General features: G+C 55.8%; 4 protein-coding genes; all 4 read left to right on the forward strand.

The window, feature by feature from the left end:
- The window catches only part of CHC_T00002749001 (hypothetical protein), a 1,183-nt gene extending 246 nt beyond the window's left edge, over positions 1–937 (forward strand). Inside the window, 2 exon segments of the mRNA XM_005714076.1 lie at positions 1–807; positions 808–937. The exon segment at positions 1–807 is cut by the window's left edge and continues 246 nt beyond it. Of these exon segments, the coding sequence (XP_005714133.1) occupies positions 1–807 (807 nt within the window). The 3' untranslated portion in view covers positions 808–937.
- Positions 938–1,001: 64 nt separating this feature from the next.
- On the forward strand, positions 1,002–3,306 carry CHC_T00002750001 (hypothetical protein). XM_005714077.1 is given in 2 exon segments: positions 1,002–1,925; positions 1,926–3,306. The coding sequence occupies 1 exon segment, from the start codon at positions 1,002–1,004 to the stop codon at positions 1,923–1,925; it is 924 nt and encodes a 307-aa protein (XP_005714134.1). The 3' UTR covers positions 1,926–3,306.
- Positions 3,307–4,337: 1,031 nt separating this feature from the next.
- CHC_T00002751001 (hypothetical protein) lies at positions 4,338–5,617 on the forward strand. XM_005714078.1 is given in 2 exon segments: positions 4,338–4,679; positions 4,680–5,617. 1 exon segment carries the CDS (start codon positions 4,338–4,340, stop codon positions 4,677–4,679), a length of 342 nt encoding a protein of 113 aa, XP_005714135.1. The 3' UTR covers positions 4,680–5,617.
- A 17,369-nt stretch (positions 5,618–22,986) lies between these two features.
- On the forward strand, positions 22,987–23,319 carry CHC_T00002752001 (hypothetical protein). Its single transcript, XM_005714079.1, has one exon. It carries the CDS (start codon positions 22,987–22,989, stop codon positions 23,317–23,319), a length of 333 nt encoding a protein of 110 aa, XP_005714136.1.
- Positions 23,320–25,263: the final 1,944 nt, after the last annotated feature.

Genomic DNA, 25,263 nt, shown 5'->3' on the forward strand with positions numbered 1-25,263 from the left:
AGAACACGAGGGAGAACCGGAGTAGAGGGGGGGCAGGGGGCACTCCCACCCCCGCATCTCTTCCCCATCTCTCCCCCATCTCTTCCCCCTCCCACACTCTCATCACGAGATCTCCACCATGCATCCCTCCCCGCTAACCCTCTCGCTCCTCCTCCTCGCCCTTCTCTCGCCGACCTTTGCGAGCGGCGAGCCGTCCCCGCGCTGCGCCTCGCAACGCCCCGCGCGTCTGCTAAGCTTCAACCCGTCGACGCTGATCGACTCCGCGCCGCTGGGGTACTCGCAGATCACGGTGGACACGCGGACGCACACGGCGCACATCGCGGGGCAGATCGCCGTCGACCTTGCCGGCGACATAGTCGGGGCGACGCTCGCCGAGCAGCTCGGCGTGGCGGAGCGCAACGTGCGCCTCGCGCTGGACGCCGTCGGTGCCACCGTCGACGACATCCTCCGCCTCAACATCTACATCGTCGACGCCGAGTGGCACCCCGCCGCCATGCAGTACACGCAGACGGGCATCAACCTCCGCAAGCCGCCCTCCACGCTCGTCACCGTGCCGCGCCTCGCGCTCGACGACGCTCTCGTCGAGCTCGAGGCTACCGCCGTCGTCTCGGAGGAGACCGTGCAACGGCTCGCGTGCCGGGAGTGAGAGGGATGGAGAGCGGCGCGGCGGCAGATGGCGTTGCCCGCGTGTACAAGGTACAGTATTGGCATTGGGCGGGACGGGCAGGGCATCGGAATACCTCTGGGCAGCGGAAGACCTCTGGATCTATTATCACAGCAATGACAGTTGTTGTTTGCAACAACTAATTGACTAGTGCCAAGTGGTGTGTTTCCGTCCAATGACGCAATCTGATTCCGTCCAATTACAGTACAACCAAATAGAAACCTTTCAAGAGCTCCAAAGGCATTCTCCAAAGGAGGCAGGCCGCCCCCGGAATCCCCTAATCCCTCGCAATATCCTCTCTCGCTACGCCTTCCCCCTCCCCATCACCTTCATCACAATGCCACACCCTTCCTTCCTCTCCCCTCCTCTCCCCTCCCTCCGCCGCGCCCACGCCCGCGCTGCCCCCGCTTCCCCCCCTCTCTGCACGCTTCCCACGCTCTCCGACCTTACCTCGCTTGGCGTCCTAACCCTACGCCCGCGCTCCACGGACTACAAGCCCCCACCGCCCTCCGCCCGCTCCCAGCTCGAGCCCGAGCTCATCGCCCTCGTCGCCGTCTCCCACCACCCGTCTCCATCCAACCTCTCCCCCGCCTACGCCACCGCCGCGATCCAACGTCTCCACCCGGACGCCGTGGTCCTCGAGCTGTGCCGCTTTCGCGCCCCGCTGCTCAACGACCCGCCCGCCACCGACACGCTTCCGCCATGGGCCCGCCTGACCCTGCGCCGCCGTCTACTGGGCACGCTGCTGGCCTCCGCCGACGACGACGCCATCGCCGCCGGCGCTGAGTTCCGCGCCGCCGCAAAGGCTGCGGAGCAAGTCCGCGCCACCCTCGTCCTGGGCGACCGCCCGCTGCAGCACACACTGTCGCGCGCGTGGGACTCGCTCAACTTGCGTGACCGCTTCGTGCTGGCGGCGGCGCTGGCGCGCGCGGCGCTGGCGGGGAACACCGTCGGGCATGTAGCCGATGAGAAGCTCAAGGAGACCATAGAGAGTGGGTTGGATGCGGATGGCGTCGTGGACAAGTACGTCAGGTTGTTGGGCGAGAGGTTTCCGGGACTCAGGAGGACTCTCGTGGAGGAGAGGGATTTGTACATGGCCTGGGTGCTGAAGAGGAGTCGCGCGGTGAGTGGGAAAAAGTGTGTGGTGGGCGTGGTGGGTAGGGCGCATGTTGATGGCATTGTTAGGGCCCTAGAGGAGGACGATAGGAGGAGGAGGGAAGGGGAACAGCCTTTGCTCAGGTTTCGGGATATTGTGTCATAGACAGGGTGCAGCAAAGGCGCGAAATTATACAGAGAAGAAGAGAGAAACCATAACGTGGGCAACGTGGGCAACAGAAACAGAGATGTCTTTGTGATATGAGCTGGGTTGCCCTCTTCTCAGTAGAGAACGGTGATGGCTTGCGCTTTGTTGTGCTGTATCGAATGGCCATTTCGAATGATTTTGATCCCGTGTATGCCGTCAAGAAGGATACCTTGTCTCATGAATTGTAATTGCGTACTGATACTCGTCATGGGCAACATGATATCCCTTTTTGCAATTTGGTGCACGGAGAGACATGTGTAATTTTTTCGTCTTGTCCAAGTGTGCAAAGCACTGTGTCCACGGAAAGTTCTGCGGATGCATACCGGAGACAGCGCCGCACTGTGTAGATGCTCGCCAGAATGAGACTTGCACTTCCATTTCTGCGAAAAGGGCGCGGCATTCCATGCGGAGAATATGCGTAGCTGTAGTCGAAATCGGGGCTCTTGCGGTGGATTGAATGGCACAGCTCTAACTCTGGAATGCCCTTAGCTACACTCTTTATGACAGGGTATGCGCATCCTAGACTAGGCGATCATCTGCAGCTGATGAATATTCTTGCCGGCTCAAGATTACCGACGTCTGATATCACCACTTGATGCCGTCAGGCTACCTGACAGCATCAAGTGGTGATAGCTACACAAAGCAGAGTATTCAGGGGATAAGACTTGGAGTGCGTAGCGTCGTCCTCTTCGCAGCCATGCAAGAATTCTGCACGAATTTCAAAGAAGTCACAGTTGCTCCAACCAAAGTTATCGGTTGGCATGAGGCAAGAGCCCGCTTGCCATTTGCCTCCACGACCAGCTACAGTCTGGCCGAAGGTCAGTCAGACAGAAGGTCCTAGTCATGGTGATAGCTCCACGAAAATATGTTTCTTGTCGCCATGACAACCTTGAGGCAGAAGCTGCCCCGCAATACAGAGAGAAGCGCACATCACCGGGCATATCACTTTGCCGCCGAACCATTTGCAGAAATGAGAGTAGTGAGCAGTTTTTTTCTTCGTACTGTACAAACCTATGATTGAACACTGTCAGATGAGAAGGACTCTACGGTTTGAACATGAGAATGTTACGGCTTGCCCTCAATTTAACATTGATAGGTCGTCAATCGAGCTGGCAATCATTTACTTGAAGGGGCACGAAATTTTTTATTGCGACTGATTTCAATCAGAGCTGACGAGTCCAAAATCACTCGCTTGTCCCATGATCACAGCGTCATCGTCGAAAAGGGAGCGCGCAGTACTGTGATTCACACTCAAAGATCGCACGCTCGCTATCAGTGGGCTCTGGGCACTATGCCAACTGTTGCTGTAGATGTTGTAAAGAAATATTGTATAGGTGAATTGAAACGGACTCTGCGCGCAGACAATGAAGAGTCCATGTTCTTCTGCAAGGATACCGTGATGTACTGTGCGCAGCAAATCACAGAGCAATCGCCGAACATAAGGAAATACGTGAATATGTTCTTCGCCCTCCATAACCAGCCTTGTCTCGCAAGCATGAACCAGGCGAATAATACGAATAGTATCTTTCTCTGGGGGCACTTCTAAAGTGCAACCCTTTCGAATTATGTAGAAATTGCACAGGACAATTGCATGCGGTGAGAAGACCTTCGATGCACGCAACGTTTTGATGACTTCCTACAGTATAGCACTCGCGTCATTGACGTCAGAGAACAAAACATTCTTCTCATTTTATTTGAATCGCGTCCTCATGTTCCGAGCAGAGAGACACTAAAAGGTAGCTGGTTAGACTTCAGCATCAAAAGACAGCTTCCTTGAATTGCACCATACTCCGTTTCTGCGCAGAGTGCATTGCGCGATTACACGTGAAACCCGAGTGAGAAGCATTAATGAGAAATGTTGTCAATCCTAAGATCGCCTCTTTAGTTAGGGGTCGCCATTCTTCTGATGCTCGATCGCTGTGCAGATTAGTAATTCATGAATCATGAACACAGCATTCAATTTTCTCCATATCTCCGTGCCTGGTTGTCCATTGTCCTCGAGACGTAGTCCGTTGTGATGGCAATCAGTCTTCTTTTGCAAAAAAAGTTCGACCTATTAAATCTGAACAATTCAACCAGAAACACGAGATACTAGAGTAAGACTACACCCTCTCGCAATGCAACAAAAACAGCGCAAAGCATTCCGTTGAAACCGCATAAAAACGATATATTTTCTTAATTGCTCACAGAGTCATTTCATACAGGCTTGCCCTGCAATGGAACGACTTCTCGCAAAAGACTGGTGCACTCGTCGACATTTCGACGAAGCCACCACCACTGTATTGTAACCAATGATTGCTGTGCATCTCAACAGCGTAGTCATATCTTGTATCTGGAGCACAGAAGAGATGCCGCGCGGGCTCCCTTCCAATGAAACCTCTTCCGAACTCCATCCAGAGTATATCTCATTGCCATCATGATGAGTACATCACACATCGCAGCGGGGGGATAAGTGTGTGTTCTACTAAGAGGAATATCACAGGTCCCATCTCTGTGAAACCTGTCCTTCTTCGAAAGCTTATAGCGCTTGTTATTGCTGGATGTATGATGGAAGCACACCAATTCCTCTATGGTCGTCGTGGCTTCCAGGTGACAATTTCTTTCCATATGATGATAGGATTTGTTATGAGATATTTGAAACTTCCGATCACCGAGATGGTCGCTGTCGGTCGCCGAATCCCACGTCTACTCCTCGGCACAAGGTCCTTCTAGGTTCTCTCTTGTGCAGTATAAATATCAGAGCAACCCCCCCAACAAAGACTTACTGAAAGCAACTCACACTAGCGCAGAAGCACAACTCAAGCATCTCCGGCTTGAAACTCTCTCACTCTAGTTCCCTCTTCAACCAAGAGAATACCTTCATCCCTACCATGACGTTTTCCTCTTGCCCATCATCATGCAAAACATCAACTATCTACCGGTCGGACAACTCGAAATTCCCCGGGGTGCGACTAGCCTTTATCCCCCTCATACTGGTGGCGCTGTCGACCGGCATCCCTCAGATTCTCTTCTCGACCGACCACCTAAGCTATGACAAGTGCTCCATGTCTGAATCCATCCTCAAGGACCCGCTACTCAACTCCGAATATCGTTTCCTAGCGTCGATGTACCTAGCCTACGCGTCACTTGCGATTCTCATCATCTCAGATGTGTCGCGGTATCGACCGGTGGTGCGAGTGATCAGCGCACATCTGCTGTTGGCCGCGCTTGGAAGAACGTATACGATTTTCACGCTGGGCATTCCGGAGTGCACTAGTGCTAAGATGGACGTATTGTGCTCCACGACAGCAGAGTATGTTGTTTCCGGTTTGCTGTGGGCTTTGTTAAATGTAGAATCGGCTAAGGGGAAGAAGGGAGTAAAGCAAGTGTGAAGGGCTGAGGTGGGGACATGGACGTTTTTAGGTAGTTGCCTGTGAAGATGGCACGTGATATGAGTTGCGTGTGTGTTCAAGAAGGACGAAGATATTGCTATTGTTTCATTTGGTTCGAACGGTAAGAGCATAACTGGCGGGTTTTGAGATAGACAAGAATGGACATCGTCTTAAGAGAGGGCGCTTCTGTCCCTTTCGTTCTTAGAGATAACTTGTATAAAATGTATATTTCGATGTGCAGTAGAGATAAAGTATTCTACAGTGCGCGAAAAAACTAAAGAGCACCCACAGATATTGAACGTACTTCGGTATCAAATGTTCCATTAGATCACCTGGGCAAATGCTATCGGTTGCTTCCAAGACCGACGATTTTTTGCAAAATGATTGCATCATTTCAGATACAGTACAGTTGTCATAAGTGGCAAACGTGTATGAGCGAACGGTCGCAGAGCATGTGATATGTGGAAAACGTGTATGAGCGAAAGGGCACAGAGGACAGAGCAAGTGTCACACGACCACTAGACCTTTAGCGGAACCATGAATTTGCAGCACAAAGATGAACCTTCTTATGACATGGCCTTACCTGTGTATCAATCGAGCCTATGATCATGCAATGACACAGTTCTTGCATAGAACATTATTGATACCTAGTGTCTATTTGACATCCTGCCTCATATGAGGATCAAATCCTCACATGAGGCAGTGTTTTGGCGGGATAGCGCATAGGAACCGCAACGCCCCAAGAGCCCATTTCCCACAAAAAGTTGCCCATTCGTGTCCTCTATAAACGCCCCTAAAAAGTTTTGGCACACGCATTTCGATGATGAAGTTACTCGCGAGTTTGCATCCGTCGTCCGCCTTAAACTAACACCCTAACTATGCCTACCGATCTGTGCCTCTCTCGGGGTACATTAATCTATGCCCTGGCATCCCGAGTTCTGGGCAAAAGGACGGCAAAGAACGTCTTTGGTACACAGTACACTGACACCCATTTGGATGGTAGGGTCTTGGATGTCCACTCAAAACTTATCAAGAACCGAACATGCCGCTATCTCAGGTGCGCATTTGTTGTCAGTACAGAAGCAAAGATTGCAACACTTCCTCTGAGTCCTGTAAAGTTAGGAACTCTACAAGATCTGTCCAGACAGCCAGCCTGTCCCGAGGACGATCCCCTATATGTGGTTAACTGTCTCCTTGAAGAGGAAAATCCGACCACCTCATCTGATGCAATTTCAACGTTGCCTACAGAACCCAGTCCACTTTCCAACATTGGAACAAGTCATGGAAATGATATCATTACCCGACAAGCCCACATGCGTAGTGGGACAGAAGGTCCCTCGTGTGACATACGTGCCACAGTGATACTCCCACAGCCCCGAAATACGCCAGAAGATAACATAATTGCTCACAACCAGGTCTGGAAGCTTTCATCAAATAGTAGCACGCTCAATGGACCCGTCACAGGATTGGCCTGTAAGATACAGAGTCTAGACGGCACATTTATTCAAGAAGGCGCCACACCGCATATGTTTAATGCTATGGACTGCTTCATGGCTATGATGCCAGTGACCCATTTAGCGCGTATTGTCGAACTCACAAATGATAATTTGCTGAATCGCAGCAGTTTACCAACTACAACTGGAGAAATTCTGCGAGTCTTTGGAGTGCTAGTTCTCATGACGAGAGTACAGTTCGGTAATAGACGTGATTTATGGCGGCGAGACTCTGGGAGTGAATATTTACCGTCATACAATTTTGGAAAGGCTATGGCGCGCTCAAGATTCGAATTGTTACGAAGCTGTATTCGATTTAGCAAGCAGAACGCAACAGCACCGGTGGGTCCGAATGCCAAAGAACGGCACCAATGGCAACTGTGTGATGATCTTATAGTTGCATTTAATGCGCACAGGCAGGCGAATGTATTCCCATCGGAACGTCTATGCGTTGATGAGTCGATGTCACGTTGGTACGGTTTAGGCGGCAGCTGGATAAGCATTGGATCCCCACACTATGTTGTGCTTGACCGGAAACCAGAAAGTGGGATGGAGATTCAAAATATCGCTTGCGGTAGTTCGGGTATCTTGCTTGGTTTGAAAATCGTGAAAACAGCAGCCGAAACAGCACGAACATCCTCGGACGAACATAATAACGGCACAAATGTATTAGTGGAGCTGGCTGCACCGTGGAACGGCAGAGTGCGAATCATTTGTGCAGATAGCCACTTTGCATCCGTGGCTGCCGCTGAAGCACTGCTGGGGATGAATCTCCGGTTTACTGGTGTGGTGAAAACCGCCACCTCTCGCTTTCCGATTAGTTACTTAAATCGCCTGCCAATGTATGATAAGGGAGATTCTATATCTCTTATCACGAACGTAACGGTCAATGAGCAGAGCAAAAAAATCGCGGCAATTTCGTGGCTTGACCGCAATCGAAGGACATTCGTCACAACATGCGGGAATATGCAGGAATATTTTTCGCAGACCCGCACGCGATGGCGCCAATTTGGAGATGGCGCTTGTCCTACCGTAATCAATATTGAGATGCCTCGACCTGTCTTCGAGTACTTCGACGTTGCTGGCATTATCGACCGGCACAATCGTGGGCGACAAGACAGTTTAGATTTCGAGAAGAGCATCGAAGTGAAGGAATGGAGCTTCCGTATGAATAGTACTGTGTTAGGAATGGTTTGTACTGATGCATGGTATTTATATAAGTTTGGACGGCGAGGTCGCCCGATGATGGCACCCCACAGCTTCTGGTGTCAATTGGCCACGGACTTGATCAACAACTCGTGGGATGAAACAGGTGTACGACGGCGGGCATCCAGATCTTCGTCTGGACCTGACAGTCCAGATGCAAGTGTCGTATTGGGACAGCCTCGTAGTGGAACTGACGTTCATTTGACAACTACTAAGCGACTGCGACGCACCAGAACAGGACGCGTACGGGGCGCTCGTATGCAGAACAAGTGCAAATTATGTCCTAAGAAGACGAAATGGATCTGTTCTAAGTGCTTGGACAACGGGGGAGGTGAGATATTTTTATGTCATTCCCAAACGCAGCGTAGTTGTTTCGAGGCTCACTTAGACGTGGTTCACGACTAGATTAATATCCCCAGCCCGGCGAAGTTGAGCTCAGCAACGGTATTTTGTACGTAAAGAACAGTTTTGAGCATTTATGAGAGTGGGCGATTGTAATGAAGTTGTTTGGATGATTAAGTTTACGGGGGCAGCGTTCGTACGATACAGGGAATTTTCCACAGATGAGTACAGATCCATGAAGGTAAATGCTTTTTTGATGCAGGTAAAATGTATTCCGGGAGTTCAAGTTGTGTATTCCTTCTTTAGGGTGGAGTGCGAGCGACATTGATAGTCTTTAAGTGGACTGAATCTGCGTTTAAGAGAAGCTGGGAACTCTTTCGAGTTCATCCTCATTTGAGGATTTGCGATCCTCAAATGAGGAAAAAAATGTCAAATAGACACTAGAAAGCAGTATCTTTAGCACAACTACAGCATGATCAGAAAACCCATTAAGTAATCTCAAAATATTAACTTTTTCATGGATATAAATAAAGATTTCAATAAAAGACACAGTGTTTGCGCAAACACTGCCTTCGCGCTAATAAATGCCGTCAAATCGACAAATGCAAACGCCTGGCAACTAGTACCACTGATGAGCGCCAAAACATGTGCTGCAGAACGCACAAAGGAGCCTGAACCCCTTCCTCGTCTCTGTCTACCAACTAATTACCACTCTGTTCCCGCCCTGGGTATCGCCCACTTCTCAATCAGTCTCCCTGTCGTTGTCATTATGGAAATCCCTCCTCTTTCGACCGGTCAAGCAGGTAAAGTGCTGCAGCTTTTGACATCCAACCACGCTGCCCGACTAGACCAGCTTGATGATTTCGCCCCCGACTCACAAGCAACTGAATCGGAATCAGACGATGACATATCCGATTGTCCTCCAATGGATACCTTTCTTGAATCAGGGGTAACTGGTGCAGTTTTGCAGATGACAAATGTTTCTCTCCAGGAGTTCAATGCCGTCTGGGAAATACTTAGGGAAGACATCGTCGCAACCTGGAATACTGGAAGGGGACGTAGATGTGGAGTGACGCCAAAAGATACCTTCTTTATGATGCTCACAACTCTGAAGCATGCCGGAAATGTGGTGCATTGACACCCCTCATCTTCTCATTCGGGACACCTGTCCCCGGCCAGCGCGGCCTGCCCCCCCTCCGGTGCCCACGTGTACCTCACGCCACGTGTAACCGGGCATCAAGGCCGCTGTGTCCAGGTGCCATTCCCTACCTGTAACGGTTGTCATACCTCCCCAAGAAGAGTTTCTCCGGCCATCGCCGCCGTCGTTCAATTTAGTATTTTTTAGTTTAATTAATTATAGCTCCGACGTCGGCTAGTATATAGCCGACGTCCGACCCTGAGTAAAACCGTACGAAGCTTTGGGTCTACAACGCGGGTTTCTGGAACGGAGTCGTAGCCTCGCGTCGGTCCCCGTCCCACGACGGTACCCTGCGAGCCATCTACGTCCCGATTCCCTCCTGCCTCTACCGCGCGCGTTGTCCCGCCATGCCCGGCTCTCCGCGCGACAGCTGTCCCTACCGCTCCGCCCCTCCTGGGCCCCTGTTTTCCCACTTTTTCCCTTACTTTCCCTACTGCGCTTCGCGCTCGGCCCCGTACCGGTCCCTTACGGGTGGTCTCCCGATAATCCCCTACACGCGCCCCCCGAACACGCGCGCTCTGCCAGAGGGGGATCCCACCCTTCCCCCTCAGTGCACGACATTTTGGTCTCCCGACCTAGAAGTCTACGGAGTGTCCCTTATCCCTTACCGTTTTTGGTCCTAGGTGTCCTATTTCTGTTTCAACAGGTTTCGACAAGCTCAAGGCTATGGTATCCGGGTCCGCTTCGTCCCGTGAGACCCGTCCTCGAGACGTGCCTCCGCCAGTTGCGGCGTGGATCACTCGGAGTTGTCGCGAGACTCTCCGAGAAGCCGAAAGATTCACGCTCAATACTGTAGCGGAGAAGCTCGCAGCGCAACCGTCGGCGCTGCGAGAAAACCTCAAGACTTTTATTGAGGAAACAATCGCGGCCCAAGCCGAGGTACAAGCCGCGCGAGAGCGCGATCGCCTAACCGCCCTGGAAGGCGTGCTCACCAAGGCCTGGCAGCCGGACATAGCTGCCAGCGCCAAGGAGGCTGCCACCCTGCGTAAGCAAGAGGAGACCGCCACGGCGGAGGAACTCAAGGCCCTCCGTCGAGAAATTGCCATCTTGAAGACGCAAACATCAGCCCCCGCTGCTGGAATCCCTCCGACTACAGTCGGAGTAGCTACTCTCCCTCCCGCGGAGGGGTTGCCCCCGTTGAATAAGAGCCTGCTCTTTTCCAACGTGACAACGCCGGCGCTGCAAGCCGCGGGGGTACCGGTCCCCTCCATGGAGACCGCTCCCCAATTCTCCGCCACTCCGCAGGCATCGCGAACCGCGGCTGGAGCCTCCCGCAAGGGAGCCTCCGCCGGACCTGTCCACCTTGAAGGCGATTTACCTTCCCAGAATTTACGGGGAGGGAACCCCGATCAAGGGGGAAGCTCAGACGACGAGGGGAGTGGACGACGAAAAAAGTCCAAACCCAGTCGGAAAGAGCGGAAGGCGAACCGTCGCAAAGGACGAAATTATGGTTATCCTCCGGACGGGTACTCGAGCCCGTCCTCGTCATCCTCCTCTGACTCAGAGACCAATTCCGAGTCAGAGTCCCTTACGGCTCCAACGCCGACGTTCGGCCCCAAACAGAAAAATGTTTCCGTCTGGAAGCCTACGAACCACCGGTTCAGAGGGGTGTGCAACTACCGAGCCTACCGCCTCGTGGATACCGACCCAACCCTGGACGACCGGGTCTACGCTACCACCCGTAAGAGGGTGCAGTACCTCCTCGTGGTCATGGGGGAGTACAAATTCAGCGGGGTAGATCCTATCAGGGTCATCAGTTTCCGGGCTCGCTGCAAGGAAAATTTTGACAACGCCAATATGACCGAGGCGATGGCCCTGATGGCCCTACCCCATCTGCTGGCTCCGCCCGCTAAGGAAGCGTATGACTCCCAGCGGGGACTGCACCGCAAATCTCAGGGGATCGCAAGCTGGGCCGCCGCCGTCAATTGGCTGTTACGCACGTATGCGACGAACCTCGAGATCGAGCGGGCTCTCACGGCATTGAGGGAGCTACGCCAGAAGCCGGGCGAATTGGAAACCGAGTACGCTACTCGAATGTCCACCGCCCTGGGAAGGTGCGGGGACGTGCACTCGGCATACGAGAGACGACCCTCTTCATTGAGGGGCTCACCGCCGCGATCAAGCCGCTGGTGTTACAAGCTCGCGAGGATCGACCGCGATCCTCGTTCGAGGATATCATCGCCCACGCGCGTTCGCACGGCGACGCCTTCCGGGCCCAGCACCGGTCTGGGCGCCGCGTGGAGTTCGGGAAGCCCCGCCCGGTTAAACAGGTTCTCGCTGCCCTGGATGGCGCCCCGTCGACGTCGACCGGCCCCCCTCCCAGTTTTCAAACGGCCCAGGGAGCCGAGAACTACTTCGCTACCGAAGGTGACCACGCCGGGGAGGCTCCTTCCTTCCCGACGGAAGAATCCTCCTTCAACGACGGAGACTCGCTGTTTTACGGCGACCGGCGCAAGCCGTATCAACCCGCTCGAGAGCCCGCCGAGGGCTTTCGCGGACTTGCACCGGGGAAAACGTCCCGTACTTACCAGAAGGATCTGCGAGGGCCTCCGTCCCCGCAGATCATCTGCTTCACCTGTTATCGGGTCGGGGACCACATTTCCCCCGACTGCGATATGAAGGTGAAGGATGTAACCCTCGTACCCTACCAGTACGAGAAGTTGACCGCGACCCAAAAGAGCCGAGTGCCTCCGGAGGCGTACCTCCGAGCCGTCGCCCTTCTTTGTTACGAGGCGAACCGGGTCATGAACCCTGAAGCCGTCGCCGGCCCGCCGCCGCGTGCGGGTACCGGGACGAGGCCCGCTCCGCCCCCCGGGGAAGCTTCTCCTCCTCCAAAAAACTAGGAGAACCTCAGCCCGCAGCAGCTGAGGTGGACACGGACACATCCCCGGATCACTCGCCCAAGGTGGCGGAACCGTCCTCACCTCCCGAGACGGAGAAGCGGTACCGGATACTCGGCTGCAAATACACTGGGCCATCTCAGGGAGGCCCCGACCCCGAACGGCTCTGTACCTTACGCCGACCATGGCGGAGAAACACCCCCCCGCTTGCAAGGGGTGTTAGCCATCCCGAGACAGTGCTCGCGCTGTCTCGGCGGAATTACAAGGTCTACGCAGACCTTGGATTATCCCCGTCGATATTGGTGCGCCAGCTCACAATATTGGATACAGGAGCTGGCTCCAATTTCGTACGGGCCGACACGCTTCCCTCCGGATGGGAAGCGCTGATTATTACGGGTGAAATCCCGACGATCGCGGACGCCAATGGGAGGCCATTGCGTACGAGCGGCTAAATCCCCCTCGTGGTGCGGTTAGGTGACCGCACCATGAGGTGTACCTTCATCGTCTGTGAACGATTAGCCGCCCCCGTGATACTGGGGTGCGACTTTAACGACAAGTTCGTCGAAGCCATCTACCCACGGCGGAAGGAGGTCGAACTGGACAACGGTACTAAGATACCCATCGTCCGGAAGCCGGCGTCTCGGGCCGCGAACGCCCTTCCCCTCCCGTCGGAGCAAGAGTATGCCCCGCCACTGGGCGGACTTCCCCGAGGCTCAAGGTGTCGCGCGCCGTGCAGATCCCGGCGGGCACCCAGATTTGGGTATACGTCACAAGTGGACGGGCCGGACTCTCGGTCCTCGAGGCGAACCCGCAGTTATATGCGAAGCATCGGATCTCCCTCTCCAACGGTGTGGTGCACATCACCCCGTTGCAAGAGTTCAAGGTCCTCATGGCGAACTTCTCGACCGCCAACAAGAGTTTGTCGAAGAACCAAGTCGTTGGCTTCGTCACTCCTCATCCGCGGCCGATGGTGCGCACGGCGATGCCGTTGGACGCGGTCCTAGCCGCGGAATTCTCCGAGGGGAGCCCCCCTCTACAGGGCGAGAGGCCCCCTCGTGGAGCCCTCCCCCAAGCGGAGCCATCCCCCCCGCCGGAGGCGGTTCCCCTCGACCACCTGCCGGCGCAAGTGCGAGGGCAGGTCCGCACCATGCTCGCGCCCTACGCCGGAATGTGGGATGGAAACTTGGGCGAAGTTCGAGCGACAGAACATCGCATCGAACTCACCCCCGGCGCCAAGCCGTTTCGATGTCAGCCCTATCGAGCTGGTCCCCGCGCCCGTGAGGCGGAACAAGCCTCGGTTGACGAGATGTTAGCCGGCGGGGTAATTTCCCGGTCCAAGTCCGAATGGGCGTCCCCCGTCGTGCTCATCCCCAAGTCAGATGGGAGCCTCCGTTTCTGCATCGATTATCGACGGTTGAACGCGTTGACCGTGCGAGATACGTACCCCATCCCTCGCATGGACGAGTGTCTTGACACACTCGGGGGAGCCAAGGTCTTTTCTACCCTTGAGTGTAACTCCGGGTACTGGCAAATTCCAGTCGCCAAGGAGGATCGACCGAAGACCACGTTTACGTGCCACGCCGGGACGTATCAATTCAACCGTATGCCTTTCGGGTTGATGAACGCCCCGGCCACCTTTCAACGTATGCTGGATATCCTCCTCTCAGGCTATCGCTGGAAGAGCTGTCTCATGTACCTGGATGATATCATAATCTTCTCCAAGGATTATGACACGCACCTCAAGGATGTGGACGTAATACTCCGTGCCCTGCAGCAGGAGGGATTATCACTTAAACTTAACAAGTGCAAGTTTTTTCAGGACTCTGTCGAGTACCTGGGACATATCATTCGACCGGGCGAACTCGAGGTGCACCCGAAGAATGTGAAAGCGCTCTCAGAAGCGACTCAACCACAGACCCAGACCGAGCTGCGCTCGTTCTTGGGAATGTGTAATGTCTACTGACGTTTCGTCGATCATTTCGCCAAGATAGCGGCGCCCCTTACGGCTATGCTCCGAAAAGGAGAGCCGGATGTCCTCCCCGATCTGGATGAAGAGCAGACCACGGCCTTCCAGACACTGAAGGAGTGCTTAATTTCGCCTCCGGTCTTAAAACTCCCAAGAGTGGGGCGCCCCTACTCACTGGACATGGATGCGTCAGACGCTCAGTTGGGCTGCACACTACTGCAGACCCACGAGGATGGACACCGGTACCCTGTCGGGTATTAGTCACGCACGCTCTCGTCAGCAGAACGCAACTACTCGACAACCGAGAAGGAATGCCTCGCCATCGTATGGGCGGTACAGACGCTCCGCCCGTACCTGGAAAGGGAGCGGTTCACGGTCAACACCGACCACCACTCCCTGCGGTGGCTGATGAACCTCGCCGATGCGAGTGGCCGACTTGCCCGGTGGCGCTTGCGCCTTGCCGAGTATGACTTCGACGTAACCTACGTGAAGGGAATCAAGAACTGCCTGGCCGATGCGCTGAGTCGTATCCCATCGACGGGAGGCACGACTATCCCGATCGACGAAGAAATTCCTTGCTACACCGTCATGAATTTCGACGATGAGCCTCAGCATCAAGAGGAGACCTACGACACCACCGACGTCGAAATTTCCGCTGGCTGCTACGCGCTGGACCCTCCGGCCTCGATGGCCGCAATAGCCCACGAAGACTTCTCTCGTGAACAGCACTCCGATCCATTTTGTAAGGAGGTGACTTCCCGTCTTGAGAAAGGGGAGGGGTTCGCTGAATTGCGCCGGTCCCGATTCTTCGTGAATCAGGAAGGGCTGGTCTGCCGGAAAGCCCACCTCGACGGTGTGGAACATATCGTAGTGCCCACAACCCTCCGGGAAAGGTTGCTGTACTTGTGGCATTATCCCGCCACCTCCGGCCATCCGGGAGGCAGGCGATTGTTCTATACGCTAAGACAGCGGTTTATTGGCCAAGCATGTCGGTGGACTCCTACGCGACCGTAAGGATGTGTCCCGACTGCGCGAAGGCACGCATCAAACTGCGGAAGCACAACTCTGAGTTGAAGACATTTCCTCCGTCAGGGCCCCTGGAGTACATCGCCATCGACATTCTCGGCGAGCTTCCCCGTACACCAAGAGGAAACCGTTACCTCTTGGTGATGACGGACAGATACTCCAGGCTGACTAGGACGGTCCCGCTCAAGAGGATTACGGCTGAAACGGTTGCGCAAGCGTTCATTTCCCACTGGGTGTTTGTATACGGCGCCCCAGTGAAACTTCTCTCCGATAACGGAGGACAATTCACCTCGAGGTTTTTCCTCGCCGTGTGCAAGATACTCTCAATTGAGAGCGTGTTTACCACGGCATACCACCCCCAAACTAATGGGCAGGTGGAAAGATTCAACCGGACGTTGGTATCCACCCTCCGGCATTACCTCGCCGATAATCAACGTGACTGGGATCAGTACACGGACGCGCTGACGTACGGCTATAATTGCACGGCGAACAGGATGATCGGTATGCGACCGTTCGACCTGGTATTATCCCGGACCCCGAGTCCGTTATCCCTGCAACAAACGCCGCTGTTGGACCCATCCGCCTCAAGGGAGCAGTTCAAGATCCGCTACCTAGCGTGACTCCGCAGCCTGATGTCGACGGCCAGCCGCAACTTGCTGGCCGGGCAGGAGCGGTATAAGAACGATTTCGATAATCGGATACGCCACCCCACCCCGGATTATCGGGTGGGGGATCAAGTACTCGTGAACCGCGAGGCTGCGCTACGGTCCGAAGAAAAAACGGACAAGGACCGGGTTAACAATAAGCTCGCACCGCGGACCGAGGGACCCTTCCCTGTCGTACAGGTAGACGACCACACCGTCACTATCTTACGGGGGACGGGACTGAAAGACCGGCTCTCTCGCGACCGGGTCGTCAGGTCTCCCCCGCTGCGTAGCAACGTGACAGATCCCCCGCTGGGACCGGGGTCCTCAAACAGGGAAGATGTAAACCTCCCCGACGCGACCCCTTCGGAAGGGACACCCGCGACGCCGGCGCTCGCAAGACCGCGGCCGCCGGGGCTGATGGACGCCGTCATCGCCGGGGGAACCGAGGACGCCCTCACACTTCTCGCTGGGTTCCGCTCTCAAATCGGGGCGACCCGCCCCGAAACAGCGAACCACCCCCCGCTGCCGGACTCAAGGCCCCGAACGAAGGACACGCGTCCCGTTACGCGCTCGCAAACGGCGAGGGAACCCCACGAGCCAACAGTGGACCCTACGGAACCACCCGCGCCCCGCCGCGACAGGGCCTCCGGCCCCCCGGCGACCGACCCCGCTCACCGCGCGTTCATCTCGTCTGGTGCGGCGCGCATGGCCGCGAGGTGCACGTTCCGACCCGACGCCTTCCGCGTACCCCTACGCGTGCCATAGAGGCAGGCCCTACCTCGTGCGTCCTCTGCGGGAGACCCCACCGACGCCTACGTCGTGCAATCGCTAACCGGGCACGGGCCGGGAGAGGACGGGCTCCCCCTGTTTCGCGTACGTTGGTACGGGTACAGCGACGCCGAGTCGACCCGGGAACCCGCCCGTCATATCGACTACAACACGGTCGCGCGATACTGCCGGAAAAAGCGGATACCAATCCCGGACCGTGCGCTATGGGCTCATCCCGACGGCGTCAGACTCGAGAATTAAGCGGGTTGGAGCGCGGCCCGGTACTCCCCTGAGAAGGTACGAGGGCCAACTGTACGGCCCCATGGAAACGCGCGACGCGACGGCACAAACCGCCTCCGGGGCCACTCCGCCAGCCAGCCACGGGCCGCCCACCTGTTACATTTGATTTTTCGACTTTTTGAATTTTTTTGAAGTGGGTTTATTTTCGTTAATTTTTCGGGAAGTTCCCCTGCCGGACGAGGACGGACCACCGACACGTCCCTTCGGTTTGTTGGCAGTGTCTCCTCCCCCGACGTACGGCGGGTACCTACCCGTCCCCCGCTCGGGGACGGCAACCGCGCGCGCGGAGGACTCCCCGCGACACCCGGCAAGGTGCCACATCCCGCGCTCTCGCGGTCCACCACCCCTCCACAGGGAGAAAATTCTCGCGTCAAGACGAGCTCCTGCCGGCGTCGGGCGGAATCACCGCCCCCCCCGCCAGAGCGCAGAAGACTTGTTCCTCAACGGAGAAGTGGCGCACATCGCGCCGGTGACGCGTATGGCCTCGCTCCGGCCATATGGCTGGGAGGGAGGTAGCGTATCCATCCCAGACAGCATGGGCCTCCCCGCCTCCGAAGGGGCAACGTCCCCTGGGGACCGCCGGCGGGGTCGGCGTGCGCAACCGCGAATGGTCACCCTCGGCTCGCTGAAACGGGGGACACCACGCGCCCCCCTCTTCCGCTCGACGGACGGTGGTACCACCCACGACCTCCGCCACTGCCCCAAGGACGCGGCAAATGGGAGACGACCCGCCTTCGCGGGTCGCCGTGGCGGCGTTCTGCGCTTCGTCGCGTCCCCTCAGCGTCCAACTCGTTCCCTGACGTACCAACCCCTTTTCCTACAGAATCAGGAAAACTACAGCCGACCTCCGTGTCGTCCAACCCCTCCCCAGCGGAGGCCGGAACTACGCCTCGGACAGCACGCGGACCCACCTATACGACTCGCGGAACAAGCTACAGAGTCAGGGGTCCCTATTGCCGTCGCGTCGTTTATTTCCTCGGACTATCCGAGAACGGCTCCCCGTCCAGCAATGACGCCGACGAACACCTTACCACCGCAGTGAGCGGTGACTTCTGCTACCGACCTCGCGTCGTTTATTTCCTCGGACTATCCGAGAATGGCTCCCCGTCCAGCAATGACGCCGACGGACCCCTGAGCGGTGACCTCCGCTACCGACCTCGCGTCGTTTATTTCCTCGGACTATCCGAGAACGGCTCCCCGTCCGGCAATGACGCCGACGGACACCTTACCACAGCAGCGAGCTGTGACGTCCACCCTCGACCTCGCCTCGGCTGACCCTCGCCCTCGACGAGCCCCCATCTCCTCGGCTCAGCTGTCGAGGGATCATCGGATCTCACGGGTCGCTTTCCGCCCCGTAGTCCGCGAGGTCTTCCTCGCGAACCGCCTCCACCTCCTCAACCTGCGGCGGTTCTGCGGAACCCCCCTCCGCGGGCCCGGGCCCCGCCGAGGCGGGCGCCGTCCGGGACATCGTGGCCCCCGCGTCCCCTACCGGCGACAAGGGCGCCACGCGCACGACCACCTCGGGCGTCTCCCTGGCGACCTCGCGAGTCCTCGTCGCCTCCTCCGCGATCAGACGATACAACTGAGCTCGCCACGGCGGGTTATTCAACCACCTACGCAGCTCCGCGTCCGTCATCGTCGCTGTATCGCGTCTCTCTACCCACCTCGGGCAGGGGTCCTCAGCCCCCTTCCCGTAACCGACTCCACGACGCCGGACGCGTCGACCCTCGCCCTCCCGCTCCACGACCCGGACTTCTCCGGAACGTCCCCCTCCGCCGTCACCTTCGGCGACCCCTTCCCCTCCTCTCAGGAATTCCGGTTGGTCCAGGCGGAGCGTTCCGCTCTCGAGCCGGACCCAGTTGCCACGGTCCGGGCGCCCCTTGTCATGCTGTCTCCCAGGGGAGTAGTGCCTGCTCCGGGGGTTGTCAAAATGATGGCCCTGGGCGTAAGGGACGCGCGTCCAGTAGATGTCCCCGTGGAGAGTCAGGAGGACCTGTAACTGTCGTTGTGCTTCTGTGCCACCCAAGATGCGCGTCAAGTCCAGTCGGTGCAACCACTCCACGACCATGGTCGGGAGGATAAACAACCGCCCCTCGTGGGCATACTTCAAGAACCGCCCGGCAACTAAGGCGAGCCACTCGCTAAGGAAGACCATCCAGCGTGCGGACTGAGGGTCCTCCATGAGACTCAGTCCAAAGTACACCACGCACGGGGGAATTTCCGCAATGAAGTCGGCAGGGACTTCATACTGCGCAAACCACGCCGGTATCTCAGGATACCGCGTGCTCAACACCGTCCGCTCGAATGTCTTTACCTCCACCCATTCGTATGCGACGAACACCCCCGTCCGATTGCGCATGCGTCGCTCAAACTTGAGTTTGGTGTGCATCGCGGGGTCGCGCCTCCGATCTGGGGATCGAACGAAGTTCTCTGGCAACAGAGGTCGGTCCCAGGCCATCATGGCCACCGAGGGTTCTTCCTCCCGGATGCGGAGATCATCAAAAATTCGTTTCAGATTCGCAACGTACCCCCGGTCCCCGTCCGCCCGATACGCCAAGGTGTCCAGGTTCCAAGCCCGAGGGACGAGCCTGTTGCAGGGGGTACGGCGTATACGTTGCCGAATTAATTCCACAAAGGCCACACGGGTCTCCGTGTTCACCCGTCTGAATTCCGGACGTAACAAAGCCGGCTCCACGACTAGGCGGTGCGTGAAGTCGCGAGAGCCGACGGCCGCCACGCTCAAACCCCCACGGAGTTCCCCCGTGGACGTCGCGTACGCACGGATCAATTCCGCGTCGCGCAAACCCTCCGACACCATGAAAGGGGCTCGCTCAAAGAGTAGCGCATCGTCGTACAAGTTTCGACCCCATAAGTCCCGGGGGCGGGGCCACCGCTCGCCCTGAGAGGACGAAACCCCTGCGAAGGAGTGCAGCGGTGCGTGCATCTCGCTCGCGCCGGTGTACTGTGCGAGATCGGGTCGAAGGTCCGCTCTCCGAAGTCAGAGTCCCGGCTGTGTCAAGGGGGACGGGTTGCTACAGCGTACCTCACGCCTCGTGCGCTCCGCGTGCGCACCGGGGTATGGCGGTTCCACGAGAAGAAACGTGAGTCGTCGCCACGGGCCGGCGACCGCCGGCCCGTCCCCAGAGACGAGCGGCTCCCTATACTCCCCCGCCATCTACGTTTCGCCTCTTCGTTGCGCCTCCGGTCCTGGCTGCCGGGGGATCGAGAAATTCCGCGGCGGTACACGGACCGCCAGAATTAGAATTCGCGGGGACGGCCGGGATTAAGAGGAGTTTATGGGACATACGTACTGCCCCGACTCACGGCCCCTGTGCCGGGATATGTGCCCCCGGTCAGGACACCTGTCCACGTTGAGCCGACCGGAGCTCGAGTAGCTCCTACCCTCGGATCGGGCTGACCAAGCTCACCCCGCGCCGGTTCGCATATCTGATACTCTCGGGACCCCCAAGACGCACCGCGCGCTCGTGACGACGCACCCCCGGCTCGTGGTGTCGCACCACGCGCGCGAACGCGAAGAAAGGAGCGTGCGCGAAACGTCGCGCTCGCGAACAAGGAGACCGGTATATGGGCTTACGTCGCGCTCCCGACCCGGGCAAGTACGCACGCGTACGAGGCTTGCTCGTGCGCAGGACAAGGCGCGGGCACCGGGACGCGCTCAGGACGCGTCGATAGGAACGTGGGTGAACTGCCGCGGTCGTGAGCGAGGAAACACGTGCGCCCGGGGTGTGCTCATGACACGCCGAAGGGAGCGCGGGACAACGTCGCGCGCGACAACATAGGCAAGTGCGCGGGTACGAAGCTCAACACCCTGGCGCGAAGACGTGACCACCGGCGATCCATTGGATGCCAGATTCCGCGTTTGCGAGGACGCTCTACTCAAAGAGGGGGGCTATGTAGTGCACTGACAGCCCTCATCTTCTCATTCGGGACACCTGTCCCCGGCCAGCGCGGCCTGCCCCCTCCCCTCCGGTGCCCACGTGTACCTCACGCCACGTGTAACCGGGCATCAAAGCCGCTGTGTCCAGGTGCCATTCCCCACCTGTAACGGTTGTCATACCTCCCCAAGAGGAGTTTCTCCGGCCATCGCCGCCGTCGTTCAATTTAGTTTTTTTAGTTTATAGCTCCGACGTCGGCTAGTATATAGCCGACGTCCGACCCTGAGAAAAACCGTACGAAGCTTTGGGTCTACAACGCGGGTTTCTGGAACGGAGTCGTAGCCTCGCGTCGGTCCCCGTCCCACGACGGTACCCTGCGAGCCATCTACGTCCCGATTCCCTCCTGCCTCTACCGCGCGCGTTGTCCCGCCACGCCCGGCTCTCCGCGCGACAGCTGTCCCTACCGCTCCGCCCCTCCTGGGCCCCTGTTTTCCCACTTTTTCCCTTACTTTCCCTACTGCGCTTCGCGCCCGGCCCCGTACCGGTCTTTTACGGGTGGTCTCCCGATAATCCCCTACACGCGCCCCCCGAACGCGCGCGCTCTGCCAGAGGGGGATCCCACCCTTCCCCCTCAGTGCACGACAGGAAATTGGGAATATAACCGCAAGATGTTTAGAATGAAATGCTCCACATTTGAAAAACAAGTGCTTGATTTTATGGCGAAAGTAGTTGACAAACTTGAACATATTGGCGCGAAACGTTTTGAGAGAAAGTACAATATGGAAAGATTGATGCATGAGTACAAAACATTTGGCGAATACTCTTTCTGTCTGTATGCTGTGGATGTCACATTCCAATGCAGTAACCGTCCGGTTGGTAACCATCAAGAAAGCGGAAAGTATTTTAGCAACAAGCACAAACTTTATGGTCATAAACCCGAACTTTCTGTACTCCCAAATGGACTGGCGATTGGGGGTATCGATCCATCATCCTGGATCTGTTTCGGATATTGCAATCCTTTGCCACAATCTGCTTTGGCACAAAGATGCGCTCAGGAAAACGTAAGCGGAGATGAACACCGTACTGGACGTTGGAACGCCGAGGGAGGAGTTTGAGGGACAGTGGGGTGTGATTATGGATAAAGAGTACCAACGCTCTTGCGAATTCATAAGGGCCGTGTTTCCCAAAAAGAAACCGAAAGGGGGATTCCTCACTGCTGAAGGGGAGCGTCAAAATAGAAGGAAGGCTGTTGACCATATAGTTGCCGAGAATTGGTTTGGCCGCCTGTCGACCCTGTGGGCCGTAATGGGAAATAGGTGGAGGTGGGACGAGCGCCATTACGACATGACGTTTACAGTATGCATGGCCCTGACCAACCTGCATATCAAGTGGCATCCGCTCAGAGATGAAGACTGTCAACGCGCCAAGCAGTATGCGGCGAAAATACTCGAAATAGGTATCAAAAAGGCTCAGCAGCGCCGCTCTAGACAACAGTGTTACCGGGCGAAGCGTTGAGCACGCCTTTCCGCAGCATTTGGAGATACTTTAGAAAACAGATCTAAGTGCAGCGGCAATGATGGATTTACTGAATAGCTAGACGTTTGCCGGGTGGTAATAGTCTCATTTTCTTTCTTTGCAAACATGGGACTTTGTTGCACTAGAGGAATTACCCTACAAGTACTCGACCTTTACGTAAAAAGGTGAAATTTGTCGCACAAATCATGGTTTTATGCCAATTGTAGTTGAAGTTACTTCGTTACCGAACTATGTTTCATGAATTTCTAATAAATTAAATGAATAATTATGAAAATTTCGTTAGTTCACTTAGTATTGATAATAATTTTATTTTTTGTACTATTTCGATAAATCCGCAAATTATAGGAGATTTATTTAAAGCACTCGATGACTTTTTTAAAAAGAGTAAAAAATTCTTCTAATAAAAAAATTGATAACTAAATGTTACAAAATGACTACTTTATCTCAAATCTCTAAATCTGTTCAAAGACATCCATTTCATCTTGTAGATCCAAGTGTAGTGCAAGGTGCCTGGCAGGCCGCGAACACAGTCCGACGGTCAAACAAAAAGACGAAAAACAACAACAGCAACAACCACTGCCGATGGCACGCGCTACGGAGCGTTCGAGACTCCCTTTCCCCTTGTGTGGGCGTGCCGCCCACAGTAGCTCAACTCCGACGGGGGGAGTTAAGGAAAGATGCCCGGCCCGGGAGGAAAATGGTGGTAGAGACTTGCGAAGACTTGAGCGCTCGGCGAGTGCGGGTTGGGCTTGTCTACAGGTAACCGCGGTTCGCTGGGTTGTAAGGCCAATGCTCGAAGAGCGTCTTCAGCACCTTGGGTATAATGCAAGGTCTTCGACGGGGGCTTGCTCAGCACTACCCGACGGGATCGTAACCGTGTAGCAGCGCTACTACCGACGTGTTGCCCGATGGCTAAAAACACGCTCACCAGCGCGATCGCAATCGCGATAGGTGGTATCAACTCTGTCTTATGCAGTAAGACCTTCCACGGAGGCGTCGTTGCAACAGCCTTCCGACGGAACTTGAAACAGTAGCAGCGCTACACAACGTGTTGCCCGATGGCTAAAACACCTACACCGGATCGGTCGCAACCAACTCCAGTGGAACCAACACAATTAGAGGAAAACTAGGGATAGAGGTAGAAATGAATAGGGAAATAATGGAAAAAGAAAAAGGGAACCCCCGAGCGCAAAGGATAACGTAATCTGTGGTAAAAGGGAGCGTCTTGGGAAAGACGGACTTCGACCAAGGCGATATTCAACTCTGGCAACTCGGGTTACCTTTACTGACTTGGTGGTCAGAGGGCTAAGGTATATATCGCCCCGCCGGAGTCACTACAGTAGCTCGCGGCGCTAGATCCTAGATCTAATCTAGTGTCAGCAAAATTAATGCCCACTAATTAACTAAATAAAATAAAATAATTAAAAATTAAAACTGTGCAATTATTCACACGTGTGTCCCCCAACTCGGACTACTTTTCATATCCAAATATTTTCCTTTCTTTTCACCCCCCTTTCCAGGTGCGTATTGCACTACATATCCCCCTTCTGAGCGTCCTTGCACATCGGCTACACTCCTTGATCTCCAACTCCTTCTTCTCTTCTCGACCCCCTACTTTTCCATTCCTGACCGACGGTCTCCGCATGAGCAAGGACAAGACGAATCCCACGTGTCCTCCACCTCCTGAGCTGGCGGGCGAAAACACTGCCCGTCGACGCACCGGTGTCGGCTTCGCGAACAAGTCTCGCGCTTCCGTCTACCTCCCTCCTATACCCCGACGTCCCCCTGATTCGGACGTCTCTGACCCGGCCTTTCATCCAGGTTATCATCCCTCTTGGGTAGCCCGCCACTACCCCTCGCTCGAAGAGCTACGGGACAAAATCATGCACGAACATCCTTCCTTATTTGCCTCGGCCCAGTGGTTCTCCTCCGTGGGTATTCGCGACGTTTCCAAAATCGAACACCAGTTCGCCGACGACGCGGGCATGCTTCCCGGTAATCTCCCTGTGCTTTCTATCCGCTCCTTTGACTGGCGAACCCGTATAGCAATTCCAACTTCCATCCTACGTCATCCTCCCCCACGGGGCCGTCTCACTCTCTCCCTGCGATTTATGGAGGCCGTATTCGCTCGACTTGCCATCCCCATTTCCGACACCCTCATACCCTCGTTATACGGTTGCGACACTTGGCGTTGTCGTACAGAGGGCGAACGCCTCTACTTAGACAATCTCATTGATATCACCTTTGGTGGCCCTGCCGCCGAAGCGGATCGCCTGTGGCGAAACCGACATACTGTCACATCCGATGCCATCTTTTGGACCGATCCCATTATCCCTTCGAATTTCCGTCATTTAAAACGCGGGGGTATTTTCTTCTTTCAAAACACAGTGCGCTTTGAACGGCGTATTCGGTCTGATACGGGGTACTTCATCGGCTACCAAATGGTAGAGGCGCGCGAGATTTCCCGTCAGCATTATGCAAGTCGTTACCAGCGCATCCCCTCATGGTGGAGCCAGTACGAGGTGAGTCAAGGCTTTTGGGCCGAAATGGGACCCATACTCACGTACTATGGCAGCTACCTGCGGGATCCGCAACACGGGTTATGGGTGGTCTTCCATACAGAGTGGTGCGTCAAAGTAGCTGCGATCCTCTTGTAGGAGACCTATGATTGCTGGCGCCTGTGGCACCTCCCCGCGAAGCTGATGGC

The sequence above is a fragment of the Chondrus crispus genome, genomic scaffold (assembly GCF_000350225.1).
Source record: "Chondrus crispus Stackhouse genomic scaffold, scaffold_155, whole genome shotgun sequence".
Lineage (NCBI taxonomy): Eukaryota > Rhodophyta > Florideophyceae > Gigartinales > Gigartinaceae > Chondrus > Chondrus crispus.